The 12,455-nt window shown below is 44.3% G+C and overlaps 1 protein-coding gene across 1 annotated transcript in view; it reads right to left on the bottom strand.

Annotated features, from left to right (window-relative positions):
- Window positions 1-12,455, bottom strand: part of prex2 (phosphatidylinositol-3,4,5-trisphosphate-dependent Rac exchange factor 2) — a 206,341-nt gene that overhangs the window by 16,063 nt on the left and 177,823 nt on the right. Inside the window, exons 37-38 of the mRNA XM_038997738.1 lie at window positions 9,034-9,100; window positions 8,571-8,761 (exon numbers count right to left, since the gene is read on the bottom strand). Coding sequence (XP_038853666.1) covers window positions 8,571-8,761; window positions 9,034-9,100 — 258 coding nt within the window. The remainder of the gene's footprint in view (window positions 1-8,570; window positions 8,762-9,033; window positions 9,101-12,455) is intronic.

The raw sequence follows: 12,455 nt of genomic DNA, 5'->3' as shown, positions 1-12,455 counted from the left end.
TACATCGGTGAAAACGATAGATCATTGGAGTTTGATGTTTCTCTACATTTCACTAGTTTTGTCAACGTTACAGTGGGTATGCTGTCAAAGACGCGATGACAAACTGTCAACCAACCGTCTCTCTCTAGTGTTCAATTCTTCTTAATTCAATACAATATTTATCACCATACTTTCCTGGGACATGAGTTGGACATGAGTTTGACCAACTAGGGTTACTACACCATCAGGCGGAGCCAAAAGTCCTGTTGAGCTTCAGTTCCACTAACTGCTTTGGACTGGTGTCAGCTTTCTAGAACATGGCTGAGTAGGTGTGCTGCTGCCAAAGACGTGAGGATAAACTATCCTCCCATCTTGTCTCATGTTCGTGTGGTACATTTATCCACCAGCCAGAACGAACACTTCACTTTAACCGCATTTACAGCAGTTAACTATAGAACAACGTGGCGAGGGACTAAGCCAGCGGTCATACCATGACTCCCTACCAACCACCTAAAGCTTGTCTAATTACCTGGTGCCACAACCCACAAGAAGTTGTTCAGCCACCATTTTGGTCTTGCCACGACCAGGCTCATGAGGCTGAGGTGTGTGTGTGCGTGTGTGTGTGTGTGCACGCATGCGTGTGTGTGTGCGTGTGAGCGCGCGTGCGTGTGCGTGTGTGTGTGTGTGCACGCATGCGTGTGTGTGTGTGTGTGCGCGCATGCGTGTGTGTGTGTGCGCGCGCGCGTGCGTGTGATGCTGACAGAGTCCCTGTTCATTTGGGCTGGTGTCACTGCAACAGCTGATTTATACCCATCTGCTTTATGCCGTTGCTTTCAACCCACAGCCAATTTACAAGCTCCATTCGCCTAGCCCTGGGCCCATACAGATAAACCAGGGAAGAGAGGGGGAGCGAGGGAATGAAAATGCTACCAAGAGACACGGAAATAGAAAGAGAGGGAAATAGACACGGAGAGAGAGCGAGAGAGAGCGAGAGAGCGAGAGAGAGAGAGAGAAAAGGAGATGTACTTTGCCATCTCAGCTTTGATGTGTGACATGCGATGATGAAAGTGAATGTAGCAGTGTGTGAGATGTTTACGGTTGCATTTTATTTGCAGAAACTCTGCCTTTTACTCCCGGTAAAGGTTACATGACGGATAAGCAACAACAATGAACAATGGTCATTGGTCATCTCTGAAACATCTTTGAGTGCCCGTCAGTCGATGATAATCCTACTGTAAAGAGATGACTGAAAATCGACTAAATGTGACTAACTTTCTGGCTCCAGCAGTCTAAGGTAGATATGTAAGTTGAACTGTATGGAAACGTCGCTCAGATAAATAGTAGTAATTCCATTCAAAGCATCTGGGAATGAGAATCTGCCTGTCCCCTCTTTTTGTTCTTCCCCCTCTTCTCAATCAGTCCATCGTCATTTTTAAGATACTCTCTTCGTAGTCTTTCTGGAACAGTGTGAGCTCTCACCTCCTGCTCCCCCTATCTAAAGGGTTTTGTGGGGTGACTTGAGAGACAGAAGAGAGAGAGAGAGCGAGTGAGAGAGTAAAAGAGAGAGAAAGAGAGGGAGAGAGAAAGAAAGAGAAACAGAGGAGCGGAGGCAGCACATTGTAGAGAAAGAGAGAAACAGAGGAGCAGAGGCAGCACATTGTAGAGAAAGAGAGAGACAGAGGAGCGGAGGCAGCACATTGTAGAGAAAGAGAGAAACAGAGGAGCGGAGGCAGCACATTGTAGAGAAAGAGAGAAACAGAGGAGCGGAGGCAGCACATTGTAGAGAAAGAGAGAAACAGAGGAGCGGAGGCAGCCCCTTGTAGAGAAACAGAGAAACAGAGGAGCGGAGGCAGCACATTGTAGAGAAAGAGAGAAACAGAGGAGCGGAGGCAGCACATTGTAGAGAAAGAGAGAAACAGAGGAGCGGAGGCAGCACATTGTAGAGAAAGAGAGAAACAGAGGAGCGGAGGCAGCACATTGTAGAGAAAGAGAGAAACAGAGGAGCGGAGGCAGCACATTGTAGAGAAAGAGAGAAACAGAGGAGCGGAGGCAGCACATTGTAGAGAAAGAGAGAAACAGAGGAGCGGAGGCAGCACATTGTAGAGAAAGAGAGAAACAGAGGAGCGGAGGCAGCCCCTTGTAGAGAAAGAGAGAAACAGAGGAGCGGAGGCAGCACATTGTAGAGAAAGAGAGAAACAGAGGAGCGGAGGCAGCACATTGTAGAGAAAGAGAGAGACAGAGGAGCGGAGGCAGCACATTGTAGAGAAAGAGAGAAACAGAGGAGCGGAGGCAGCACATTGTAGAGAAAGAGAGAAACAGAGGAGCGGAGGCAGCACATTGTAGAGAAAGAGAGAAACAGAGGAGCGGAGGCAGCACATTGTAGAGAAAGAGAGAAACAGAGGAGCGGAGGCAGCACATTGTAGAGAAAGAGAGAGACAGAGGAGCGGAGGCAGCACATTGTAGAGAAAGAGAGAAACAGAGGAGCGGAGGCAGCATATTGTAGAGAAAGAGAGAAACAGAGGAGCGGAGGCAGCATATTGTAGAGAAAGAGAGAAACAGAGGAGCGGAGGCAGCATATTGTAGAGAAAGAGAGAAACAGAGGAGCAGAGGAGCAGAGGCAGCACATTGTAGAGAAAGAGAGAAACAGAGGAGCGGAGGCAGCATATTGTAGAGAAAGAGAGAAACAGAGGAGCAGAGGCAGCACATTGTAGAGAAAGAGAGAAACAGAGGAGCGGAGGCAGCATATTGTAGAGAAAGAGAGAAACAGAGGAGCAGAGGCAGCACATTGTAAACTGCTGAGCCCCTGAATATCACACTGCTGCTGCTTTCACTGTTATTAAACCTCACTGCTACCTCGCCCATCAGGCCAACTAATCACATCAATAGAGCAACCTGTGTGTGTGTGTGTGTGTGTGTGTGTGTGTGTGTGTGTGTGTGTGTGTGTGTGTGTGTGTGTGTGTGTGTGTGTGTGTGTGTGTGTGTGTGTGTGTGTGTGTGTGTGTGTGTGTGTGTGTGTGTGTGTGTGTGTGTGTGTGTGTGTGCGTGCGTGCGTGCGTGCGTGCGTGCGTGCGTGCGTGCGTGCGTGCGTGTGTGTGTGTGTGTGTGCACGTGCGCACGAGCTGCCTGCCTGCCTCTCTGATAGTGCAGTTTCCATTACATTACTAATCTATTGGCCTGGCTTCATAGTGTTTCATAAATACCATCCTGCTATTTCCTTATTTCTACCCTTCTGGAATCCATTAAGATTTCACACAGTCAGATTCCCAAATGGCACCCTATTCCCTATTTAGAGCACTACTTTTGACTAGAGCCCTACAAAAGTCATACACTATATAGGGAATAGGGTGCCATTTGGGATTACTGCGTTCGTCAGATTTGGAATTGTTTCCCGAAAAAAAAGCATGTTATTAAGCTGTATCCTGTACTGCGTCAGAGTTTGATGAATATTTGATTATGGAAGAATTGTTCCATAAACAGTGTTTTGATTAATATGAAGTTAGAGCAGAGTACGTAGAAAAACACTCAGATGGTTCTAGAAAAGAACAGGCTGTGGAAGAAAAACATGGTACCGGGAACCAGGAACCCGTTCTATAGAACCCTCTAGATGGAATAGCATTTAGGGCGGGAAAACAGGCCGACAAATAACCCTAGAATTGACCTGCCTTGTCACGCTACACTTAGCCTGCCTGTATGGGTGACTTGTGGCCAGTTAGTGGTGCTCGAACACACACATCCTCGTGTACGCATCTGAACGCACGGACATGCGCTCGCACGCACACACACACACACACACACACACACACACACACACACACACACACACACACACACACGCACACACACACACACACACACACACACACACACACACACACACACACACAGCTGTGAGTTAATAAAGGAGCAGCAGTCACTAGTCTGACGGGGGCTTTCTATTAGAGCTCAGCCAGCCGGGCAGCTCACTCCACAACACTTTATCACACTGTCATTCACACCACCACACGCAAGTGTGTGTGTGTGTGTGTGTGTGTGTGTGTGTGTGTGTGTGTGTGTGTGTGTGTGTGTGTGTGTGTGTGTGTGTGTGTGTGTGTGTGTGTGTGTGTGTGTGTGTGTGTGGAATAGAGACTGACAGAGAGAGAGACTGACAGAGGGAGAGAGAGCGAGGGAGAGAGAGCGAGAGACGGCAAGAGAGAGGAAGAGGGCGAGAAAGAGATAAAAATATGAAAGAGAGAATGAAGCAGCAGCGGGGATCAGGGGTGACAAACGATCAGGATATTTCCGTCCCCACAGGATGATGAATCGAGACAAGATCTGGCAGGTGAAAGATGGAACCTTATATAGGCAGCGTCCCAAATTACACCCTATTCCTTATGAAGTGCACTACTTTTTGACCAGGGCCCATAGGGTTCTGGTCAGAAGCAGTGCATGATATAGGGTTGCTATTCGGAACGCAGACATGGAATGTAATAAGAATGGAAGTAATTGACCTGTCGTTGACTTCCCGTCTAAAAAGTGCTATATTCACTTAAAAAGGCACTAACCATCTCTTTAAGGAACAATGAAAGCCATTACTAAGAGTATCCGCTTCATAACTAATGCAGAGGAAGGTATATTAATAGTAAGTTGTTAATAGTAAGTGCTCCAAATGGCAGCCTGTTGTCTGTATAGCACACTACTTTTGACCTGGTTCCATAAGGCTCTGGTCAAAAGCTGTGCACTATATAGAGAATGGGGTGCCATTTGGGATTCAGACCTATTAATGAGTACATTCAATGTGGTAATGGAGATGCCATAGAAATGTAGGGGGGATATAGAAGGCTGGATGGAGACAAATAGAGAGAGCATAGTGTGTGTGTGTGTGTGTGTGTGTGTGTGTGTGTGTGTGTGTGTGTGTGTGTGTGTGTGTGTGTGTGTGTGTGTGTGTGTGTGTGAGGAAAGCCAAGCCTGCTAAATAACTGTCAGAGATTGACAGAATGTGGAGATATAGAGAGGAAGAAAGAAGAGAGGGAGGGAGAGAAATGGGGGACAATGTGAGAGGAGCGGTGACAATGGGAGAAGGGACAAGTCACTCTCTCTCTCTCGATGGAAAGTGTTACCACATACATTGCCAAAGCAAACATATAGACAGATATAATTTAAATAATGATGAAGCAGATAGATAACTGGTTGGTCATTCCACTGGCTGTCCCTACGGGTGTGTCAGGAAGCGACATATTTTGCAGCTAATATGCCACAAAGAGGTTTTTCGATATTGGATTTTCTCCTTTTCTGTTTTTGTTTCAAAATCTTTGTATTCGTTTTTAAATTTGGGGGAAGAAAATAGTCTTTATAGTTCTGGCAATGTAGGAGAAAATCCAGCTACGTCTCGACCCCTCTCTGGGCCAGGTTCTATGGCCATGCTGTGCTCACTGAGTATGTACTGTACATAGTCAGTGTTTTTCTCCATTTTCGACCAGTCATAGTGGTCAGATATTTGGCTGTAAGCAGACTAGCATTGAAGTTAACTTTGTCTTTCCAATATGTGATAGATTTTTTTCTTTGCTTTGTGATAATTTGGTTGGTTGTCCTGAGGCTTTGTTGGCTTGGTAGTGGTTAGCGAACTTAGTCTCAGGACCAGCTGGCTGAGGGGACTCTTCTCTATGGTCACATCTTGGTATTTAAGGGCTTTGTAGTGGTGGGAGTGGGAGTAGGGCTGTGGCGGTCATGAAATTGTCAGCCGGTTATTGTCATGCATAAGACTGCCGGTCTCACGGTAATTTACCGGTAATTAACATAAACACGTTTAGCATTTCCAGACCTCCAAGCATACAAGCTGCATACAAGAAGAATATGATTGGACTTCGGTGAATAACATAGAAAGGATCATTTTCCCATTCCGGAGCAAATGCACATTATGAAATGGCTATGTTGAGTGTAAAAGTGATCATTTGAAACAGGTCCTATACACTAGATTTAGAGTTATTTGGCAACTTTAGTGGTGAATGATACAAACCATGTCGGCCTTAGAAATCAAAACATATCTGGGCTGCATGATGCGACTATAGGCTATTCATGATTTGAGAAAGTCGCAAAAAAAAAGCTTGGCTCTGGTCCTTGCTTCTGGCTGCACAGCTGTTCTCTCATCAAGTGATCATATTTTTACCCATTAGACTGTTCTCAATTTAATCTGCTCTTTACTAATATGTCAAATTAGTTTAGATTCAGAATGGCCCATTATCAAATGGGGTATAATAATGAAAAAATTCAAACAACAACTGCATTGTTGGTTAAGGACTTGTAACCCCATGTACTGGAATAGGGAACGGAGGCCACTTTCCCACCGTTATGTTTGGCACTCATGTTGGGTAGGCTATTCAAATCACTCATGTTGGGTAGGCTATTCAAATCACTCATGTTGGGTAGGCTATTCAAATCACTCATGTTGGGTAGGCTATTCAAATCACTCATGTTGGGTAGGCTATTCAAATCACTCATGTTGGGTAGGCTATTCAAATCACTCATGTTGGGTAGGCTATTCAAATCACTCATGTTGGGTAGGCTATTCAAATCACTCATGTTGGGTAGGCTATTCAAATCACTCATGTTGGGTAGGCTATTCAAATCACTCATGTTGGGTAGGCTATTCAAATCACTCATGTTGGGTAGGCTATTCAAATCACTCATGTTGGGTAGGCTATTCAAATCAAATTGTATTTGTCACGTGCCGAGTACAACAGGTGTAGACCTTACAGTGAAATGCTTACTTACAAGCCCTTTTTTATTATTATTATACCCCTTTTTCTTCCCAATTTCGTGGTTTCCAATTGGTGGTTACAGTCTTGTCCAATTGGTGGTTACAGTCTTGTCCAATTGGTGGTTACAACCCTGCCCTAATCCGGACGACGCTGGGCCAATTGTGCGCCGCCCCATGGGTCTCCCGGTCGCGGCCGGCTGCAACAGAGCCTGGACTCCAACCCAGAATCTCTAGTGGCACAGCTAGCACTGCGATACAGTGCCTTAGACCGGGATGCCCCTCAAAACTGCAGTTTTAAGAAAAATAAGTGTTAAGTAAAAAATATGAATAAAAATAACAAATAATTAAGAGCAGCAGTAAAATAACAGTAGCGGGGCTATATACAGGGGGTACCGGTACAGAGTCAATGTGCGGGGGCACCGGTTAGTCGAGGTAATTGTGGTAATATGTACATGTAGGTAGAGTTAAAGTGACTATGCATAGATAATAAACAGAGAGTAGCAGCAGTGTAAAAGAGGGGGTGGGGGGGTGACAATGCAAATAGTCTGGGTAGCCATTTGATTAGCTATTCAGGAGTCTTATGGCTTGGGGGTAGAAGCTGTTAAGAAGCCTTTTTACCCAGACTTGGCGCTCCGGTACCACTTGCCGTGCGGTAGCAAAGAAAACTCTATGACAAGGGTGGCTGGAGTCTTTGACAATTTTTAGGGCCTTCCTCTGACACCACCTGGTATAGAGGTCCTGGATGGCAGGAAGCTTGGCCCCAGTGATGTACTGGGCCATACGCACTACCCTCTGTAGTGCGTGCGGTAATTTCGCTGCGCCTCAGGTGATATTCCACCCAAACTCTGTATCCCAAGGGCTCTTTTCTCCAACTCTATTCCTGCAGCTATCCAGTGCTTAATTTGGGAAAACAACTGAAATCTGTTCGGGAACATCGATAGTAACATGTTTTCACAACTAAAAATATTTAATTCAACTGTTGACAGCCCCCAGCCCCTATGCGCGCTGTAGAAAGGAACGAAAGAGAGAGGGGAGGAGATGGAAACTCATGGTGGTGAGACATTCTGTAGCTAAAGGTAATGTGTCAGTCTATTAATTATGAAAATAAAAACGCCTTATCACTGGGCTATTCAAAATCTAAAACAAATTCACTATAATTGTAGGTTAAATCGGAATTTTTAGGCTAGACCAATTACGTACCAAAGATATTTTACATCAGTATTTTTGCTTGTTTTTGTGCCATGTGTTATATGCGGTTGGCTATGTATTGTATAACGGCACAATCGTCATTATAATTCAGGGTATGCATATGCTCTAACATGGGTATGGGTGTTTTGAATGAATCGTCACTTTAGAAAGCACTGTCCATTTCATTGTGTTTGGCTTTGAAACAACATCCACAAGGACCGTGTTTTCCCACTCCGCTTCAACCTGCTGTTGAACTTCTTTCTCCAAATTGATCATCAGAGTGCATAAGAGGAGATTACCGTGAGTCAACGGTCATGTGGAATTTTACTGCGATCATGACTCACAACTGCTGGTGACGCAGTAATACGGTCACCACAACAGCCCGAAGTGGGGGGGCGGTCACTTGTTTTTAAATTATTCTAACATTTGGTGGCTCTTATTTAGATATTAATCAGAAGAGGGAATTGGCCTAATTCTGCTCTGCATGCGATGTTTGGAATTTTTCTCTGTAGCCTGAGGATGCTCGTACAGAATTCCGCATGCTGGGTTTCCATTGGGGGTTTGTCCCATTAAAGCACACTGCACACTTTACTGCCATAAAGTGCAATTGGTTCTAATATTAATCTGAATATTTTCAGCCAGATCCCCCCTCTCTCTCTCTGTCACTCACCGGTGCACGCCACTGTTGCACATGACGATGTGTGTGGCTCCGAGGCGAGAGCAGAGTTCTGATGCCACGGTAAGCAGGCCGACTCCTGACGCCCCACAGGCTGTATACTGACAGGCTGCCGTGCGACGGGAGGAGATAAAACTCTCCATCAGCCGATACAACTCCTCCAGAGCATTCAGAGGACGCATCAACTGGGGGGAGAGGGAGAGGAGAAGGAGAGGTAGGAGAAAGGGAGGGAGGGTTAATACCGTAGGACTACTGTATCAGGCCCTGCGGTAGACTAGCATCCTGTCCAGGGGGTATACTTGTACATCAAGCTGCCTCGCGCTACAGAAACAGGACCATTGTGCCATGGATCATTCCGGCTCGGACAAGGCTACTTGCTATGACTGCATAACGTGAGTATCAGACCACAACTCCACTGTAACTAACCTATGAAGATGGTGTTTCCGGATCCTCTTACCTTGTCTATGAGGGCAGCTTTAGGTGTGGAGCTGGGGGGAAGGTTGGACTTATCCAGGTAGAAAGCCCTGTAGAGAGGAACACAGGAAGGTTAGACAATGCTGCTCCCTAGCATGACAATGGTTTTAGCTAATGATAAACAATGTTTAACGGACTATTCATGAGGTTAGGGTAAGCCCTCCACACTATGGCACCCATAGTTCAGCAACACAGTAGCCCTACGCGTTATGCCACATCCTTTGCACCAATTTATTTAACCTTTATTTGACCAATAGGTCAGACTCAGTAGCAGCAGATCAGGCCGGCCCAGGCCCTGCTCTGCAAAGCAGGGAAAATAGGGCAGCAGTCCATCAAGTGTTTGTTTTGGAGCTGGGTGGTGTGGTACATCAAATCCTCTGACTAACCCAGTCCAAGCTCCAGATCCTAGCTCAGCAGATACACAAACTAAGTATGTGTCCCGAATGGCACCCTATTCCCTATATAGTGCACTAGTTTTGACCAGGGCTCTATGTAGGGTGCCATTTGTGACGCAGACTGAGCATCTCATCTGAGCGTCATTCCTTCAATGAGCGGGAGGGTGTAGTTTCATAGTGTGCGGGAGGGTGTAGTTTCATAGTATGGCCACTGGAGGCAGTACTAGCCTGGTCTCTCTATTCTATGGAGATGGCTGGCTGGAGAATGGACGATGTGTGTGAGGCTAATGGTGCTGGCTCAGCAGTACGTAAAATCAGTCACAGTCAGTCAACCCCCTCTTATTATACCAAGTGTGTGTGTGTGTGTGTGTGTGTGTGTGTGTGTGTGTGTGTGTGTGTGTGTGTGTGTGTGTGTGTGTGTGTGTGTGTGTGTGTGTGTGTGTGTGTGTGTGTGTGTGTCTTATTATATTGTGCCAAATATGCCTCAAGCTATGAATCAAGGCAGGAACTACAACAATCTACAACCATCACAGCCTCAAGCATTGGACACACACACACACACACACACACACACACACACACACACACACACACACACACACACACACACACACACACACACACACACACACACACACACACACACACACACACACACACCACACACACACACACACACACACACACACACACACATACACACACACCACACAGAATGATATGCATCTGCCTGTGGCCATTAGCCTCCTATCCTGCATCTAAGAATCTTCAGTTGGCGATATGCGATATCCTCTCTGCTAGCCAAAGTATTGTTATTCATATACTGGATAGAGACATATCCCTGCAGATTCCCATTGACATGTTTCCTAGTGTTTAGGCTTGAGGGTAAACAGAAAAGTGTAATGCCAGGGATATTGTTCATACTGCTGACAATAAAAGCTAATCCATTAATGTTCAGTTTAGTCTGCCCAGTACATGTATGAGTCCCAACTATTCCCTATTTAGTGCACTACTTTAGACCAGGGTCCATTGGGAATAGGGTACCATTTGGGATTGCAGACAGACTGCCTTGACGTTTATTATCACAATGATATTTTTGCCTGACACATTAAAACAGTTATGGTTCAGAATTTAATAATGCTGTAAATCAGTACTGGCAGGGTGGGGAGATCAAGTTTATTCTACAAACACAAACCAGGGTTTCCGTTAGGAAAAGTTGGCGCTGGACAAGTGACCGGGAATATTTTTATTTATCGGACATTTAAGCTATTTACCAGTCAGCGATATGCATTGGATACGTAACCCATTAGGCTGTCCGTCCACCCACGCAGCCAGCGCCTTCCAAAAATGACGGATATTGGCTAAATGAGCCACATTTACGTGTCCTTAAAAACAGCCTATAACTAATTACAAAAACACTATTTCCATCTGTAGCGTATGCAAAACTTCAGAGCATATTTTTTCCCATGATTTTTACTTTCCTAAAACAAATATTGTCCACCACACTGTTCAGCTATTAGAGATATGAGCACTAAATGCATCAGGGCACTGCATAGGCCTATTGGCTTAGGCGTCCACTGTATTAGGTATATTCATTTTTGGGGGTCAAAAAATGTAAAAGGAAGAGAAGCTTAGCCCCAGAGAGAGAGATAAGAGATATGCCGGTGGCTTGCTACGACACGACATGCATTTCAGATAGGCTACTGCGTCTGCTTTAGAGATATAGGAGTACAGAAGGAGGCTAATTCGGACATTTTTAATTTGAATATTTTTTATAAAGATAAGCATTTTATTGTTAGATTATAGGAGTAACTCCAGTAGGCCAAAAACATTCAACTGTTGGAGTCAGTCGGAGCGCCTCTGCGCACTGCCACGTATCATAGGCCTGCAGTATAATAGGCTAATAGCCAGACCACACCAAACCTTCAAAAAGTTTCTAAACTTTATTAGGGTAATATCAAAAGTAAATCAAGCCATTGTTTATAGAGAAAGTACGAGCAGGATATTATATTCCGGAAAACACAACATTATAGTTGGAACTTAATTTGGCCAAAGAAATGGCTCAACGGAATTAAACAAAACACTTGCAAACTAGTTTAAACCTTCACAGCTTATATTGCAGTAATTACCAAGAAAGGCTAGTGCCTACCGTACCTAACAAATTAATGACTAATTATATTTATTTTACAACAGGCACACAATTAAAAAGACAAATCAAACTTAATTTAGCCAATGAAAATGTCTCAACAGAATGAAAAAAAAAAAAACGTTTTGCATATGTAGCCCTTTCTTGTCATCAAATGTCCTAGTGGCCTCAGTGGTGGAATGTTATTCATATTTTAAATATTTTTTCTTTTTTTACGCAGAAAATCCAGTGTTTCTATATCAATCGGTTTTGTTATATTTCAGTCTTCTGTGATGTACTGTATATAAAGTGTAATATTGGGATGCAAATACAACATTGAATACATTTCAACGTACATTATATCTGACATGATACAGGTGTCTTATTTTTGTTAAGCCCATAACCATGTGTGTGAGGTGTATACTTTTGTTTCAAAGTAGATTTGTTTAAGACTACCAAGAAACACTCTGTGTGACCCTGATTTAGCCCACTGCAGTAACAGGTTTTAAAGAACTGGCTTGGATTAATAAATAGCCCTACAATAATATACACTAATAATAATAATACGTGTAAAACAAATGACTATAAATACAAAAAAATCTATTAAAGTTTCAAAATTGCATCCTACCTGAACAGCGAGTTGCACATTACTCAATAGAAAAATTGAGTAGGCCTATCATCTTATAAAGTAATTCACAGTGCTTTATAAAAAATTATAAACTTGGCTGAAAGCAGTGGTATATGAGACCGTATACCACGGGTATGACAAAACATTTATTTTTACCGTTCTAATTAGGTTGGTAACCAGTTTATAATAGCAATAAGGCACCTCTGGGGTTTGTGGTATATGGCCAATATACCACAGCTAATGGCTGTATCCAGGCA

The sequence above is a fragment of the Salvelinus namaycush genome, chromosome 7 (assembly GCF_016432855.1).
Source record: "Salvelinus namaycush isolate Seneca chromosome 7, SaNama_1.0, whole genome shotgun sequence".
Lineage (NCBI taxonomy): Eukaryota > Metazoa > Chordata > Actinopteri > Salmoniformes > Salmonidae > Salvelinus > Salvelinus namaycush.
Note: the sequence above shows the minus strand (reverse complement) of the source record. Positions and strands in the feature narration are given on the sequence as shown.